General features: G+C 39.5%; 1 protein-coding gene across 4 annotated transcripts in view; it reads right to left on the bottom strand.

Moving 5' to 3' along the window:
• The window catches only part of LIN28B (lin-28 RNA binding posttranscriptional regulator B), a 144,699-nt gene that overhangs the window by 77,436 nt on the left and 48,639 nt on the right, over positions 1–18,624 (bottom strand). For all 4 annotated transcript variants that reach the window (XM_090037252.1, XM_090037266.1, XM_090037270.1 and 1 more), the window contains one exon: positions 2,413–2,597. In XM_090037252.1, the coding sequence (XP_089893378.1) occupies positions 2,413–2,597 (185 nt within the window). The remainder of the gene's footprint in view (positions 1–2,412; positions 2,598–18,624) is intronic.

Raw genomic sequence — 18,624 nt, 5'->3', positions numbered from 1 at the left:
GGGTGTCTCCATAAGCAGGGAAAGTTGCAGATTCCCTGCTTAGACAGACACACCCTGGAGATTCCCAGGGATGTGGGGAAGGCTAAGCAGGTGTTCCCCGTGCTTGAAGGGTCTGATCCTGGACAAGAATTCCTAGGATGTGCAGAAATGAGCCCTTCAAACCCCAAGAGAATGCATCATTTGTTGTCCTGCAGCATTAATGGCCAGGACAAAAAGTTGATGTGTGTTTCACCCAATGAAGTGGATCAGCTGTACTGGGACAAATCTGGGAAACAGCTGTGTACATTTTCTCCTATGCAATGCTGAAATATAATTATTAAATGGTCATATGTTCAACCAAACAATGTTTTCTTCAAAGCAAGTAAAGCCACTAATTGTGAATAAAGTTACAAATGTCAACTTTGTTACAGGTGGGGATAGAGTTTCTCCTTTTTTAAAACATAAGAAAAAAGTGTTTTTTCCCCCACTTTTCACACTCCCCACCTCAGCAATTCTTAACCAGGCTGCCACAGATTGTCCCTACCTGGTTGAGCTCCCCCTGTCTATTGCCTGGCCCCTTTGAAAGGAGTAAGCACTGTAATATATAAATTAGGGGTGCACTGATAGAGATTTTGGGGGCCAATACCAATAGCTGATTTTTAAGGAGGCATATTGGTAGATACTGATCTGATTTCCAGTACACATGTATCCAGCTGGTAAATCTGTTGTGGTGGAAGGGGAGGGGGAAGGAAGGGGCATGGGCATGCAGGGGGCAGGGGGCAGATCAACCACCCCACAGTGAGGGAAGGAGTAGAGCATGGGATGGAGCTGAGGCATGCCCAACAGTTACGGGGGCGGGGTATGAATGACGCATGCCCCTGGCATGCACCCCCTACGTATTGCCCCTGGGGGGCAATCCTGTCACTGCACACACCCTGGGAGGGCACGGGGCAGGCTGCAGTTGCGGACTGGGACCAGGGCTGCACTGGGCTCTTTTTCTGCCCTGGGGAGCCAGCATTTTATTTTTATTAAGTTTTTTTTTTATTGTTGATTTTGCGGATTTTGCAGACAATCCTGAATTTCAGGGTTTCTGCAAAATCCATGAAACCATGAGTTAAGCAGGGACTCGTTTAAATAAATAAGAACCACTTAGAGCACACAAGAAAGGACCAGTCAATCAAAACTAAAACTTGGCCTAAGCCTAAAAAGTTTCCTGTTCTCACAGAGCAGCAGTAAATTATATTTTATGGCTTGGTCATTTAGGAGAAAAGGCAGAAGGCAAGAGAAACAACTTGTATCAGTACCAATCCTTGAATTTTTCTTTTTTAAAAAAAGAAGGAAATAAACCTTTTAGCTATGTTAGCGACTATGGGAAACTCATCTACTCCCGCTTGAGATGAAAGGCAGGGGATCCTGCCTCCAAATAGCCAGAGGTCATGAAATCTGACTTATTACTTGTGAGGGTGGAAGATAAGTTAGAGAGTTAAGTTCTTCTGTTGGTCCTTTTCTACTTCCAAACTGTACTTGTTTGTGTTAGTACCTGCAGCAAGAGACACATAAAACATACTACCCTGGTAAACTGAATATTCCATTGAATAATTTGGATGCTCAGGTCTAGCTACGAGAGGATACAGCAAGCATATTCGCTCCTTCTCAAAATATTCTTCCCTTGTTCCCTAGTACTGTACTTATCAGCTGGGGAAAGCCATAGGATGCAAGGAGACTCACACAGCACTAGAAGTCATATATTATAGTAGCCACTGAGAAGAAAGATGCCCTCTTGGAATAAAGGACAGCCTTTATGGATGAATATTATGAAACATGTTCGGATCAGTAGAGGCAAAGTTGGAGTAGAAGCAAACAGATATAGCAACAGATGCTTATCTATAGCATGAGTGGATACAGCTCTAGGATCTAGCTTGTAATGGGGTAAAAGGTACTTACAGAACTGTTCTCCACACCTTCAGACATTAAGGCTTTTGGAAGTATGCAGAATTTTTTAATGAAGTGAAAATACAGTATCTGATTATGCATCTAATTAATATTAAGTTTTCAATCTAAGCAACACTAAATAAATATTAACTTCATGTACAGAATGTTACAGATGTACATTCAACAAAACAGGCTCCATACAACCTTTTCAGCATATATTAATCTCTACACTCATCTTAAGGCTGACCTCTGTTTTTAGTCTGTTTTCAAAATAGCTTTATATTACTTCACAGTGCAGTGGGCAAGGCTTTAAAAAAAAAACCAGGGCAGTGAAATATGTGTATAGGTACAGATTACAACATCTAATCAAACTACCTAGCTACAAGCAAACCAAATTTGCACAGAATGATCTCCTTTCCCAAAAAATAAGTACTGATAAAACAATTTTCAGGAAAAACTTACAAAGAGAAAATGGTAAAGGGAACAAAGTGAAATAATTACCTATCTCCCTTTGGTTTTCTTTTTTGTACTGTCTTCCCTTTGGGTCGTCTCTCACTTCCTAAGCAGGGGCTCCCACCTGGGCCCGTTACCCGTATTGATTCAAGGCCTTTGGAAGATTTCTTAAAAGTAAATTCCACTGGTTCTCCTTCTTTTAGGCTTCTAAATCCTTCCATGTAAAGCTTGCTCTGCAAAAAGGAAAAATATTTTTGGTTACCATTGCCTTAAAATTACATTGACAATAAAAACAACCGGAGACCCCTTTTTATGCTGCTTTGCTGATCCTACAGTCTACTGCTTGTGCTGGGGTTTCCTCAACAAGATGAATTAAAAGATGCAACAATTACAGATGTGGATAAAACTTCCTCCAAGCTCATTAAACAATTAGATTATCTTGTTTCAGTGTTGTCAAGATCCAAAAATATTTTCCTTTTTTGTACTGACTGATATGAATACCAGGTTGAAAAGCAAATTCAAAGAGTGGTAATTCTACATAATTCTTTGTAGAAGTTCTCTGAAGCTTCAGGCACTTTCAACAGAAAATGTGAGGAACAGCATGAGCAAATATTGCCTTCTTAGCCAACCTAGATAATAAATTCTAGTTTATGACTAAAGCACAAAAGACAGGAAAAAATAAAAGATCAAATTTCAAACTCATAAAACTAAAGTATAGCAAGCAAAAGAACAAAAATGGAATTACGAAAACAAAATGAATTACAAAGGGTAATTCAGGCATTTACAAGTGAATCTCAGACTTGTGTAGAATACTAGTAAAACATGTCTGGTTAGTATAATTTAACTATGGAATTGTTCTTTCAGCCACAGAAAAGCAAGTCATCACCAAGATATGATAAAGAAAATGGCAATAGTGATGATCTTTTGGTATATATGGAAAGGTTTTGGCACTGATTTCAGTGGAGCCATAATGTTATCCCCCTTCTCAAATCTTCTAAATGCTGCTGAGCAATGGAGGCTACTATCATCCATTGATTGAAACAACCAATCTGTTTTGACTGGATATGAATTCACTCACAGAGGCAGCAGTATCTTTCAGCTTTTTAGCAGATACTCAGAAACACCCTAGTAAGAGTATAGGACGTTTGACCCAAAACACCATTTACACATTTTTCCCAAGTCAAAGGCATAAAGCCAAGTTCCAAATAGGGGAGTTGTTGGAGTACATACTGTATTGTTCACAAAAGACACTAGTCAGGCTGGTGTGCACCTGCCTTTATTTCCTAGTGACTACGGAGATGGGTATGGCGGTATACTTTCTGTGCATTTTTAACAATAAATTCATGCAGTTTTAAAGTAATGCCAGAATCTTAAACATTTTTCAAAGTCTTATATTTTAGGAAGCACATTGTGAGAGGCTGAAAAGTTATATACTGTATCTATTCAAATCCAAGATGAAAGGGTGGGGGGTGGAAGGTAGGGGGAAATGGAAGCAGCTGCTGCAGCTCTGACTAACCCTGACTGGCTTTCCCCACTTCAGTGGCAGGGGAAGGCAAATTTAAGGTGACCCCCCAATAAGTAGATTCTATACATGGAAAATTGTAAGAAATGAGTACATTTTCCATGTATAGCATCTAATTATTGGGGTAACATCTTAAATTCGAAATCATCTTGGATTTAGGTAGATGTGGCATTTCATTTTGCTTTTTTGAAAAAAAGATGTTTTGTTAGAAATATATAACTGTTTTTATTTAGCAAAGAAGCACTGATAGTTTAAATGCATTTTGCATTTCTCCACTTTAACAAGGCTTTTGTTTTCAAATAATACACAAAACCTATTAAGAACATGTATTACATTTAAAAGAGAAAGCCATGGAACAGCTACCACACTTTGATAATCAGCTGTTAAACATGTGTAGTATTTTTTCACACATTCATTGCTTATTGTGTGAAGAGAAAAAAACCCACTTAGCTTCTCATTGTACCCTGCTTTAATACATCTCAACAGCTCCGCAGTAATATAGATGGACATGGAACCAGTCTGATTTATCGTATAAATGCTCATTATGTTGTCAGCCAGGACATAAGATTCTTAGAGGATGCAGCCATGATTCTGAAGAATAGTGAAGGAAAATGGTCTAGAAACAAATAGGAAAGATGAAATGCCAACCATTTAAAATGTTTTTAAGAGATTTGGCTAAAAAATGTAAATTTCCAATATAAGATACATATAATGTCAAGAGTTTCCTTACTAGTTCATTATTTTAAAAGATAAAATCCTGTAATTATACCTGTGAATGTAAGCAAAGCTCTGAACTAAAGGACAATTCTCACTGATATCAGTGGGGCTTTGAATATATTTATCCCCAGTCACAGAAGTAGGGCTTGAGAACCAAATGAAACAACTAACAAACAAACCAAAAAAAACCCCTCCCCGCCATATAAACTCACACATACTGCCTTTTCATTACAAAAATCTTCATTATTGCTATACCAGTTAGCCACTACACACAAGACTATAATTTTTAATCTGACAGTATTCCTTTTACAACACCTATTATTCTTTGGCATTATAGCCTATGCTGTAAAGTCACATACATCTTGAACCCTAACAATGAATCAGCTGCAAAAACTTATGATTTCAAGAGCGTAACAAACAGAAGAAGATTTAATAACAAAGATAACATGTTCTTGAAAAAAAATCTACCATATAAACAAAGAGAGGGAAATATACAACAAACATAGACAAAGTAGAATTATCCTAAAAAAGAATGTTTTCTTGATGGTGTCAGTGGGTGCTGAAAACTCTCACTTAAACCCACAAAAGGGAGGAAATTCTGAGTTAAGGTCCTTTATGAGGATCTATTCTCCTCTTGATATGCGTGCGTAACTCCTATTAACATGGGAGTAGGAAGGGGAGAATAGGCTTCTATAATGAGCCCTAATTCAGAAGTTCCTTTCTTTTGTGGATTTCAAGTCAGAGAAACACCTGCTGATGCAGCCAGGAAATTCTTTGAAAAAATATTCTGTTTAGGGGAAATTCCTCCTAAATAGTTTATATTTTATATATATACTTGTCCCTGTATTAATTGTTCAATACAATGTTCAAGTAAAATCAGTGTGCTCTATAGTTTGCGGAGAGAAAGACACAGTTTCCATCCCAAATTGTTTACCAGACCCAGACACTAACCAAATCAAGTACTGCAGGCTAAAAATGTTAAGGAATTCTCCCGCCATGGATGTAGTACCAGTATAGCTCCAGCCGTGCTAACAATGGTGGGAGCCCATGCAGACTCACAGGACACAGCAAATCTTGGATCTCTACTAGTACTCTCCTACCTGTGCTTAAACCCAAACCAAACTAATTTCCCTTTTTTATAGACAACAGTGTCACTGGAGGTGAAGATATCTGGCATCAGTAGATAAGCTGCAGATAGTCATCCAAGAATTCAGTAGCTGATGTTCTGAAAAGGTCCTGGGGAAAAAGTATTTTGGGTTTTTTGTTTTTTGTTTAGTTTAAATGCTCCACTTAAAATCACCATATGAAACTATACATTTCAGACCCCCCCACAAAAAACAGATACTAAGGACAGTACACCCCTGCACTAGGTTGTGATGGGGAGTAGAGAGTGCAGTAGGCCAAGCCAGGTGTGTGGGGGCTGCAGCAGAGGAGCACAGGCTGCCCATTAGGTAAAGGAGAAACCCCTGTGTATGGCTAGGGAGCCACATGACCAGAAGAGGTGGGACTTAGAGGTATATAAGCCCAGGAGTTGAAGCAAAGGGGGCAATTGGGCCCTGTAGGCTGCAGGGAGAGGAGCTCTTGAGGAAGATAGCTATAGGAGACAGACTGTCAAGTAGCTGAGTTGTCCTACAGAGCTGGAAAGAAGAATTTAAAAGGGAATTACAGCCTGTGGTGAGGCAATGACCCCAGAGCAGGGTGGATTTCAGTTGGGAAGCAGGTTGCTTGCACTTTTGTTGCAATTAAGTTGGATACTGGAGGACCGGACTGTGGCTGTAGGAGAGGAAGAGGCCACTGAGAAGGGTGCCGGGGCACCCCAGGCCCTAAATCCTCCACAAGGTGGAGGGAGCACTGCAATCAACTGAAGGACTGTAGCCTCAGAGAAAAGACTGAGGGCAAAAGTCCAGAGCCCATGAAGGCTTTGGAGTGAGGGGCCTGGACCTGCATTCTGTGAGCTAAGGGGGCAGGGGGGAAGCTCTGATTTTCCATGATAAAAAACCCAAAATCAAATGCCAAGATTTATAGGTATTTAGAACTTATTTGATTATAGTGATTGAGGCACTGGTAGGCTTCCAAATTGCTTTAAACTTGTAAATCTAACAAGAAAACATTGTGTTCAATTGATATAGATATAGTGACCTTTCATTTTAATCACGGATTTGGGGCGTTTAATCTGAGAATTTTCAATTTTTTTTTATCAGGGAAAACCAGGATCCCTGATTTATCAGATTGCAAACCACCCTGTATACCACATAAATAAATGGCCCTAACACTTGACATTAACATATTTGTTTCCATTTATGCCAGCAATGAATCTGTCCTTGATCTATTCTGTATTGACAACAAAGTAAAGAAAGTGGATAGGTGAACAGGGCACTGATACAGAAAACATTAACATGCACATTTAACTGCATTGCAAAGAGGTGTCACCCAGAAATCAATGGAACTATTTGTGGTGCCAATATTATACATGTGCACAAGCCTTTGCGGGATTGGGGTCCTAATCCCATATGTTTATATGGATCTGTGTATTCATATCATGGAATATGAATCCATCCATTACAAAAGAATTATGAAGAACAATTTTCTAGCCCTACACTTGTAAAATAACCTATTCAATAGGACCCAAGAATGAATGGAGTCTGTATTTAAGAGAGCTGGCATACCCAGAAAAACAAAATGACAGCTCTTAGGGGACAGAGAATTACCTCAATATCTTGATATTGTATTACATTTTGACATCAAATAACCACATTTTAAGGCATTGATTCAGCAATATCCAAAAGCATGTGTATGAGTTTCAGTATGTGGTTGACTCTATTAACTTCAGTGAAACTGCTTAGTCTTAAGGTTAGGCATTTTGCTTTATGTGAAATAGGTATTTTGCTAAATTGGGGTCTAAATATAAACACTGCATTTCACTAATGACTATTTTAGTAGAACGGAAAGGATCTCCTGGTTTTAGTCGCATGCTCTTTCAGGAAACATTATCATCTAATCCCATTAAAACATTTATCAAACTCAGTCTTAAAAATAGATACACATTTTACTGCACCATTCCTACTAGAAAGCTGTTTAAGAATCTCAGTTCTTTGACGGTGCTCAGTGAGTGATCACCAACAGCTTGGTGTTTAACTGGGAGGAGGTATGGAGTGGGGCTCCCTAGGAGTCTGTCTTGGGTCTAGTACTGTTTATACTGAATACAAAACAGTCTTGAATTTAAAATGACCATCAACAATTAGATTCTAATCATGGAAAATTTATAAATTGGTTATTATCGGAGGATCATCTTAAATTTGTCCCCACCACTGCATGGGGTGAAGCAGTGGGTGGAGGGTCAGGCCACAAGGAGGCAGGCAATGCGGGGACAGTAAAGGGTCAGGCAGTGAGGAGGCAGGTGGCAGGGCAGGCAATGGGCTGTTGTGGGAACATGCAGCTTACCCCCTGCTGCCTGTCCCTCCCCCTCATTTACCCCACTTTGTACCTGCACCCCATATTGGGCCCCTCCACACTATCCACCATGTCTGAAGGCCAGTCCTATCTTCCAAAGTATCCACCAATCACTTGCTCCTGCTTTCCCCACTACAGTGATGGGGATGAATGTATGAGATATGGGGGAGTGGAAGCTGTGGGAAGGAGATGGAGGAGTGGTTGTGGGGGCCTGATGCTGCAAGGGGATTCAAAACAGGTGGTAGCGCAGGCAGCAATGCCTACCCCGACCCCTGTACTCAATTCCACAACTAGGGACTCTCCTCCCATGTTAAAAAACTTATTCAAGTAAATACAATATATTCATCAATGATTTGGAGGATGAGACTGAGTGCACAATTAGCAAATATGCAGATGACACCAAGCTGGGTGGAGCTATAGGCTGTGTGAAGCTTCGGCCACTGATTCGATTCAGCGGAGATTTGGCCCAATTCAGCAGCGAAATCTCTGAATCTGAATTGAATCAGGAGACCCTTTAATCTCTCTGAATTGAATCAGTCTCTCTGAATTGAATCATTGATGATCATTGAATCATCATAATCTCTCTGAATTGAATTGGAACCCTTCAAATTGATTTGGAGAGATTCAACGATTCGGACATAGATACAGCTTTAAATGTTTTTTTCTACATACCTCAAGGTACCAGGCAGCTCATGAACACTGAGATGGTGGGACAGACGGAGCATGGGGAGTTCCCCGTGGCAGACCTGGAAGTGGACCAGAAGCACTTCCAGTCCACAATCTCTTAAATCCATTGATCTTACTAGCGTTTTTCTGCACTTGTTCTAATTGGAATTCATTTTTCTTGAACATGCATGACCAGAATTGTACTCAGGTCTCCAGATCGGTATTCAGTAGAAGCTTATTATTAATATTTCTGTTTCTAGAGGAAATATATTACTTGGTATGTCCTACAATTGTATTTGCCTTTTTACTGCTTATAGCCACCCTCTGATCAACTAATAAAAGAGCTGGCCACCTACCACCCACAGGCCTGGTCCAGCCCAATGAAGAGATTAGATCCAGCCTGTGGCAGCTCAAGGAATCAGCAACAGGCTCCAGGCACAGTAGTAGAGTAGGTGCTCCCAGGATCCTATTGCCTGATCTCCCATTCAGTGTATTCTTTCTCCTGCAGCAGAGACAGCAACCCTCTCTATTCCCTTTGTAGCATTTGCTGATCTCCAGCAAAGTTTGAAGCCTGCAGTGGGGACTGGGCTGCAAGGAGACGCTCACAGTGGTAAAATGTTACCAACCCGTTGACTGCACCCTGGTCTCTCTCTTCCCCTGTTGTTTCCAGCTGAGTATTCAGCTTGTAACAACAACCTTACAATTTGTGCTGTTAAACTGCATCTCACTTGTATTAGTACACTCTGCAATTTTATCCTCATTTATTCCTATATTTTGATCTTCCTCCACACAGACAATTTCAAGTACTCAGCAGCTTTCACTAGCACCCTCTTGTGTTAATGTTATTAATCAGAATATAAACGTTCTATGAAAAAAGGGTGTCCTCCCTTTTAGCTAGTTTTTTACTCACTATACATTTCTTGTACTAATCTCTGTTTTAACTAATGATTTCATATGTAGCAAGTGCTACAAAATTTTAGAAGACCAGAACTGCTGCATTGCACTTGTCTAAAAAACGGTTTTAAGGCCCACAACTGAGCTGTATATAGTATCCACTTTAATATGACAACTTTATTAAAGATTCTTGTTACCAGATTGGCAGCTTCATGTACCACTTCTTTCATTTTTCTGGGATAGAGATTATTTGATCCCCAAGACCTGAGTGCACAAACTCAAATCTACGGCTTTTACTTTGGATCTGTTAATTTTCATATCTATTACTCCCAGTTCCCGTTACTCTGCCTGCCTGTGTTCCCAGGTGTTATGTCCTTGTCTTTACTGAGAACTGATGTAAAGTATTCATTTGGTTTGGGGGCTATATTTTAGATTATTTTTCATCTACTTACTATGCTTAGTGAACAGGGGTCCCACTTTTTCCCTTTGTAGTGAGGCGAGTTTTCGCAAAATGATCGATTCCTTGTTGTGCATCACAGTGACCCAGGGTCTCCTTATGCTTCAGTCTCCCAGGTACTGATGTTAATATTGCTTTTCTTCAGACTGGCCTTCAAGGTGTCCTTGAATATCTTCTTTTGCCCACCTCTGGAGCAGCGAGCATTGGTGAGTTGGGACTAGAGGACCCAACTAGTTTGGAGCCAGTTGTCGGGCATCCTTATGACATGTCCTGTCCAATGGATCTGGTGCTGTATAAATAGGGCTTCAGTGCTGGTGGTGTTTGCTTGAGTCGGATTGCTCAACTTTGTTCTTCTGTCCTTGCAATTGATATGGTAGATTTTCCAAAGTTATCACTGATGGTAACATTCTAAGGCTTTTAGGTGTTTCTGATATGTTGTCTAAGTTTCACACCCATACAACAGAGTAGAAATGACAACATCCTGGTAGATGAAAAGTCCAAAGGCAGGACTGACAGATTTTATCTGTCAGGTACCTATTCAAGAACAACATAGCCCCTAATCTAATGTTCTTAGATTATGCTTTTCTACTAATATATTCTGAATCACATTGAAAACTGATGATGTAAGTCATGTATAGTGTACGGATAAATTAAAATTGGGACCATGACTATGTATTTACTGTATTTGTATCTCACCCTATCCAAAAAACCAGAGTGGCTTTCAATAAACAGAAAAACAACCCACAGGTAGGAAACAAAATTTCCCATGCAACATCCTCAAAATTTGAGAACTCCAGCTTCACTCCCTCACCCCAAACTACATGATTCTTAATGTAGAAGCAGTGCCTTAATCCAAACTTAAAAAATGCAAGAATTTTGTAGTGACTGTGCTACCACAATGATCAAATTCTGTAAAAACCTCCATATTCTAAGGCACCTAGGTTTGCCACAGAAATTCATACTCATTGAACATGAATTGTTCTACAAAAATTTGGTTGGTGTTTGGCCATCTGACCATCTGTCAGGCTTTGGGGAGGGGTGCGACTTCTGGGGACTTTCAGCAATCAGAGGTGTGGGGACGCCTGCCATGCTCCCCCACAAAAATCTCCTCCTCTGCTTCCCTCTCCCTCCCCACTGTGCTTCAGGACACCAGGGCTTCCTGCCTCTGTTTTCAGCTCCTTGCCCCTTTTGCCTCTGTTTGCTGGCCATTTTCCATCATTTTTGCAGGCACCAAGCTTTTTCACAGGGGTCCTACCAAATTTGCAGTTTCAGCAAAAATCGTGACATTGCAAATGTTGTAGGTTCCTACTTTTATGGTGCATGCCCATCACTGCATCAAGGGTAGCTATATTACACACTGCCAGGGTTGATGTGGGCAAGGGAAGCACCCTTTGCTTCACTGAGGCCTCCTTCCTTTGATAGTTTAGATATATCCCGAAGAGCTAATTTTGATAGTGAATCAGTCTCACTGGGCTTGAACCATTAGTCCTTCTCCCAGATTCCTGGGGGACTTGTGGGATAATACTACTGAGTTGTCTAATTCTGCCTGACTGCAGATCCAGACAGATGTCACTGAATGAATATACTGAGTTTGTGTTTGGAAGTGTATCATTGCAGCTGCAAGTGATAGAAAGATTTTCCCCTCTTAAAATCAAACTGTAGAGTCTGGAGAATAAGAATGTGTCACACAAGCCCCATAAATATATCACACAGCTGACTCTGACGTAGAAACTGTATTCTTGACACCACTGATGAGTACCATGCATTCCAACAGGGCAAAAAAAACAGGTGCATAGGTGGTTTTGCCCTCCTCACTATCAACCATACTCAGATGGACATTTTTTTTCTGAGTAGTCCCATTCAGTCCATTTCTGGTCTAATTAATGCCATCTTATTTCTTACTTCTGTTCACTCTGATGGATCATTTCAATACTACAGTTTACTCTGATATAATTACTCTGGAAGGAAGAAACCAGGAACAGAATAATTCATGAGTAAAGACTTCAGGATCAAGACCCGAATCAAGAAAAAAATCATCAACAAATACATTCACAGGCCCATGTTAACTAGAAGGTTTATTAAAATACAGCATATTTTTAAAACTGAAACCCTGCCTTTTATAATTTATAGTTCCCCACTGGATACCTCAATCCTAAAAATGCTGTAAATAAAAAAAAAGATGGAAACTGCTCAAAAATCATGATGATGATGATGTTGTTGTTGCAGGCTGTATTCCCCCACCCACTTCCCTCAACAAATATGTCACAAGCTCTTTTACATCCAGAAAGGAAAAAAATTCCAAACCCAAAACTCATGGATACATCTGTGAATAGGCGTCAATGTCTGGATTTCTGTCTCTCTTTAAAAAGCCTTCTAACATAAAGATTCAGTACACATTACTTTTGTCTTTAAGAAAGAGTAGTTATTTTCATGCCATTGTCTATAACATGAAAAATAAAGCTGTTATACAAAAATATGAACAATGAGCAATTCTATTGAATCAAAAATATCAGAGTTAGGAATCTCAGGTCTGTAATATGAATTAACTCTTTAATTAAGATTAATAGTGTGTGGCTATCCTTCCATTGATAACAGTTTTAGATAAATGTGACAAATAAATATATGATAATCTGTTTCAGTGGCTTACCATGATCAGGTCCACTCACTTAAAATTAAAGGGATGGGTGACAAAACATATATTTGATATTTTACTTATTTTACTTAGATACAACTATTTTATAAGAACTACAAATACTGGTCAAGCTATTCAGAAATAATGAAAATTACTCTCTAGCTCCAACCCCCACCACAACTGTATGTCCTAAAATTGGACTGCAAACAAAGGTATTTTATATATTAACCCATATCAGTTTTATGGAAATGACAGATCATCTAAACATGTCATGGTCTACGGGTATTAGAGTACAGCTAAGGTAGTAATAAATGACTAATGCTGTCTGGACATAACAGGAAATGAGTGGGTGAGCTGGAATTAATATATTTATATGATTGAAATGGAAAGTAGTAGAAAGACACTGGGCTGATTATTACAACAGAGTTGTACATTTTGCTTTGAATGCTTTAGTTTACCTAACTTGAAATTGGAAAATAATATCCAAAAAACCCCCATTATACTTAAGTTTGCTTAATTTGTAAGCTAATGCTGAAGTGGGTTTACTGGTATGAAATGCAATATTTAAAAGTTGCCTTCAGTATAGATTAAAGCTGTCTGAGGAGTGTTTTTATCAACAAGGGATGAATACGGTTCTGCAGCAAAGGGTACATCAGAAATAAATCCACTGATTTGAACAAAACTACTTCAAATTTAAATGGGTGTAGAATTTTATCCCTAATATTCTGTCATCAGAAATGCAAATTAAATATAAACACACAATTTCAGCACAAGGGCTTGAAATCAAGAAAAAAGAGAGACATTTATTTCAGAAGAGAAGACTCTAAACTAAAAAAGATAAAAGAAAATAAAAATATGTATTACTATTATGTAGTATAAAGGGCATTGTTTACAAAATATTCTAAATACTACCACAGTACCATGAAGCCATAAATATGTTATCTGAGAAGGTTATGGAAGAACTGGAATAAAATTAATACAGTATTTTAATCAAAATACTAATCATATATTGTTGATTTTTATTCATACTACATGTAACACCAACTACATTAAAATAATATTTAGGGTGTTCATACTTGAGTCTCCCATTACTCTGTCCTAATTTTACCATATTAAACCTAAATCCTATACTTGCTTTGAGGCTCCTTGAAAGAGAATCATATCAGCTGCAACACAAAGGCACAAGAGGGTTACTTGAGGACAAAGGGATATATTGTCCTTCCAATGAGTGCACATACCTCCCATTAGTGTTAATGGGAGGAGAAACTATCCAGAAGTGACAGCCTTATTTTTTAATTTCCTTGCTTTTGAGGGTTTAAGTTATGCTCTTAACATAATGGATATGTACTCATAAAAATATACAGCTATTTCTATTGTTGATTAAAGTTAGGCAGACTCCTCATAACTGAAACCCTTTAACTCATTAATATTTCCATCTTACCCATCAAGCTTTACAATTATATGTATGTCATTCAGTTATTATATGGTAGATTTTTTTAAAACTGCTTGAATCATGTATGCTTACATTAGTATTCTCTTTATATAGCAATGTGTTATATAGCAAATATACATATTGTAATATAGCAATATAGGGTACTGTTTATTGGATATGCAAAACATCCAGATTTCAAACACCATCATGGAGACTTTTATCTGTGGCCAAATACTGTCATGGAGATTTTTATTCTACTCTAGTAACAGAATTCTCTTCTATTGACTAGAATTGAATAGTAAACAATTAACTAGAATTGAATATTGAACTATTTTATTGGCAAAAATCTATACCCTATTCTAAAGGGAAAGGGAAAAATGATCAAAGAGGGAGAAGAAATGTGCTTTCTTTTCCAAAAAAGCCTTTCTAGATCAGGGTATTGAAGACCAGGCATACTGGTTCTGCATCAGACTCATTCTGTGCAAAAATGCTTGACTGTGCCTTTTTACACTAAGGAACAGCTCAAGGAAGCTTGCACATATTCAGTAAATCTATAAATCAACACAGTTTTCTATTTAGTGATTCTTTTTTCCTCAGTTCAGGTGGGATACACTTTTTCTAGACTTTTCCCAGAAAAAGATATTGTTATTTTTATTAAAGCAAATCTTTTTCTTATAGTACTTTTTGATTCTTGTTTGGTGTTCTGCTTTCTGCCTGCACTGGTATATTGTTTAGGTCTTGTAGACTTCTTAACATTAATACAAACTCCAGCAATTGTTCTTAAGAAGTTGCCTTCTTCATGAGTTCTGTACATTTTAAAATAGAAATAAATTAAATTCATAAAAATGACTGTGGTAGCTTCCAACAGACCAAGAAGATTAAAATAGACTATAAAAATTAATAAACAGAAAGAAGAAACAATATCAAATAAGACTATGGGAGGAACTGGGAGCTACAAGGAAAAATAATGATAACCAGTTTTTGGCAAATTAGAGCCAAAGGGACCAAAAAAAGCCTAATTCTTAATGTGTATATCATGGGTCAAAGTCTACCACCCCCCTGCAAGGCCCACATGCCCCATCCCAGCCCCCCAATTGCTGCCTCACCTAGCCTCATCCCCCATCAGCTGTTGGAGCCCCCCCAATGCCTGCTCCACCTAGCCCCAGCCCCCACTTCCCCAGACCCTCAATGGCTGCCCCACCCAGCCTCACTCCCCAACTTGAACCCCCAGGCCTCCATGGCTACCCCCACAACCCCAGGCACTGTCACTTTAAAAAAAAAAACCAGGAAAAAAATGGAAAAAAAGCCTCTGCTTACCTTAGAAGCTCTGGGGCCTCCTGGCAGAGCACCCTGGGCAGCACAGGACAGCAGAGGGTAGCAGGGCCTGGGCTGGGGCTGCTGGGGTGTCAGCCTGCCCTGCACTGTGCGGGCAAGGCCCAAGTCAGCCAGATGGCAGGTGAGTGCCGGGGGTTTTTTGTTTTGCTTTTTAAAATTATGGGGGGACTTGGGGTGAGAGGCCAGCCACAGCAGGAGTCAGGGGCTTCAGGGGCGCTGGCAGGGGGGAGGGGCCAGCCACAGCAGGTGTCGGGGGTCTCGGGGGGGGAGGGGCCAACCACAGCAGGGGTCGGGGGGCCTTGGGAGGGCTGGCAGGGGGAGGGGCCAGCCACAGCAGGGGTTGGGGGAGCTACAGGAGTAGATGGGGCTGCCAGGAATCCCCCATGGCCCCCTCTCCCTCCTCCAGCCCTGACTCACCAGCACTGGAGCCTTGGTGCTGAAACATTCAGCCTGGCCGGCTGTGTGTTTTAGCACCAGGGTGAGCGGGGCAACCATAGAGACACTCTGGTAGCCAGAGCATCTTCATGGAGAATCCAGCCTCCCGTTGCCTCAGGGCATGGTGCAGGACTGTACCCTGTTCCACTTTTTTAAACTTCATTTTTTTAGACCCCTGGATATCCCTTGGGTCTAATTAATTTGTTCCTGCACGTGCCTGTTGCCTCACCTCAAAGAGGTTTCAGTCGGGGCAAGAGGCACAAGCTTGCTAGTGTGGACACGCATGCTGTAAGGGGTACATCCCCGTGCCATGTTCATTTTATTTCAACATGTATTATTTCTACACAGAAAGACTTGCCTCAGTGGTTGAGCAACTAATGTAGCACAAGCCCTTTGACTTTATAAACCCAATCTTTCCTTGTAGTGGAAGTTCTCTAAGCTTATCACTAGTGCTAAGAGGAGTTTTGCCTGTGCTACAAATATGGGTGCTATTCAAACAACTGACACCTTACAAAAAAGGGTGTTAACATTTTTTTAAAGCCTATTTACAGAGTCCCCTGTTTCACCTGTTTTGCCTATCATTTTCTGTATGAAAATATGGACATTAATACTATTTTATATGAAGTATCTAAATATAAAGAAATTAAACTGAAACATCAAAATAAATTAACAATCCTTTTAGCTTTATCATATTTTACCACCTCATTAGCTACATTTTACCTTTCCATTACACTTTACCTTTAGTGGCTAATACGAATTGCTTAGAACCCCAACCACCATGAATTAAATGGAAATAAAAAGCATAAAACGTACTAATCTGTGTTTTGCTGCAACAAGCTTCACTCATATTTGTTTCATTCTTTTATACTTTTCTCATACTGTCTGTCTTCAATTCCCTTCCCCTAGGAAATAAGAAAATTATTACATGTACTCTTTGAGTTATTTTCAGATACAAACATTCAAGTCTCTTACAAATATCTGCCAAAAGAAATGTGTTCACATTACAGACTAACTGTTTGTGAAATAAAAAGACTAACCTCTTAATTTAGCATTTTTTTCATAACTTCCACTAAACATTATTTTATATTCTAAAGGATGCCCAGTCTTAAAAAATAAGAATGTATACTACTCTTTCTTTCAGAACTGATTGTTTACTATATCCCAACAAAACCAAATAACATTTTGAGATTACTCAGATTACTTCAATAGTTCAATATCACTCTACATAATGTCTTGTTCAGGAAAGCAAATATATCTAATAACTTAAAAGTTGATAATGTTATACGGTTCAGCAAAATTATTGCTTACAAATTAAGAGTTTCATCACATGAATAAGGAGAGCCCTGGAAGAACTTGGCCCATTATAAGGAAATTAGTATGATTTGCAGATTTTATACTCTTTACATAAATTCTATAAATAACAATTACACTGAGATTATCCTATAATGGGCCGTATAGTTGATATTTTAATATAGCTGATATCCCCTATTCCCTAATGGACAAGAAACACTTGCCAATTAGGGAATAGAATAAGATAGAGTATTTTTCAATCCTTCTCTACACCTCATATGACCTTTTTACCACAGCTGATACTTCCATAGCCAGAGAGAACCATATATTAGTAAATACTAACATGTGAAATTACAGAGTTTATTACTGTTGAAATAAGCAGCAAGTGCTGTTAATTCAGTAACCGGGAACTAGCATTAACTAGGAATGAAAAACATCCTTGAAAAATAACCAGATCAGAATGCTATGCACTGTAGAGGATCTATGCAAATAACTGCCCTGAAGTCCAGAAGACTAATAAAGGAGAAAATAACTGCTATTTCCACATGTTCAATGCAGTATTTTATAATTAATAAAATGTGTTTATTTATCATAGTGGTAAAAAAATTACTTTCAGACATTCTTCTTTTACCGGATCAAAGTTTTGGACAAAGTTTGTCCTCATGCTGACTCGTGGACAGCACCAGTCCACTGAAGTATTTTGAGTACCGCACAACAGGAACTTTTAACAATTGCTGTGGAAATGAGATGGTTGAACAGATCTCTCTCACAAAATGATTCATCAAATGACAGGATTGAAAAAAATACTGTTCTGTATAAGAACAATGACATTAAAATGCTAATGTACTCTCTCTCTCTCTGTCCAGGTGCTATTTATAAAGGAAAGAATAAGTAAGAACATGCTCAACTTAACCCACATCCACTCTCTAAGCTGTACAAAACATGGCCTAGGGAACAACACCATATCTATAGCCCATATAAATAGTGACCTACCTAATTCTCAGGGGCTGCCCCCGCAATTTCACAGTCCGAGGGTGGCACTGGTCATCATTTTTGTATGGCAGAGTGTGGTGGGCCTCCCTCCCCATATCTCTGATTGGCCAAGGGGCCCCAGAAGCCCTGCCCCCCCCGAGCTTGACAGGCTACCATCTATCAATCTCCAGGGAGGGGCAGGACATTGGAGGCCCTTGGCCAACCAGAGATGTGGGGAGGCCACTGTGCTCCACTGCATAAATCTCTGCCTCCCCTGCCCCACGCTTCAGGTTACCAGGGCTTCCTGCCTCTGTTTGCAGCTCCCTTCTTCCCTTTCCCAGCCCCCCCAGCCCCCCTTGTCCCCCCGCTTGCTGGCCATTATCCAGTTTTTTCACAGTCCATGCACTTTTTTGTGGGGACCAGGCTTTTTCATGGGGGACCTACCAAATTCACAGTTT

Source organism: Crocodylus siamensis, chromosome 1 (assembly GCF_052110815.1).
Source record: "Crocodylus siamensis isolate JL-2025a chromosome 1, ASM5211081v1, whole genome shotgun sequence".
NCBI classification, from domain to species: Eukaryota; Metazoa; Chordata; order Crocodylia; family Crocodylidae; genus Crocodylus; species Crocodylus siamensis.
Note: the sequence above shows the minus strand (reverse complement) of the source record. Positions and strands in the feature narration are given on the sequence as shown.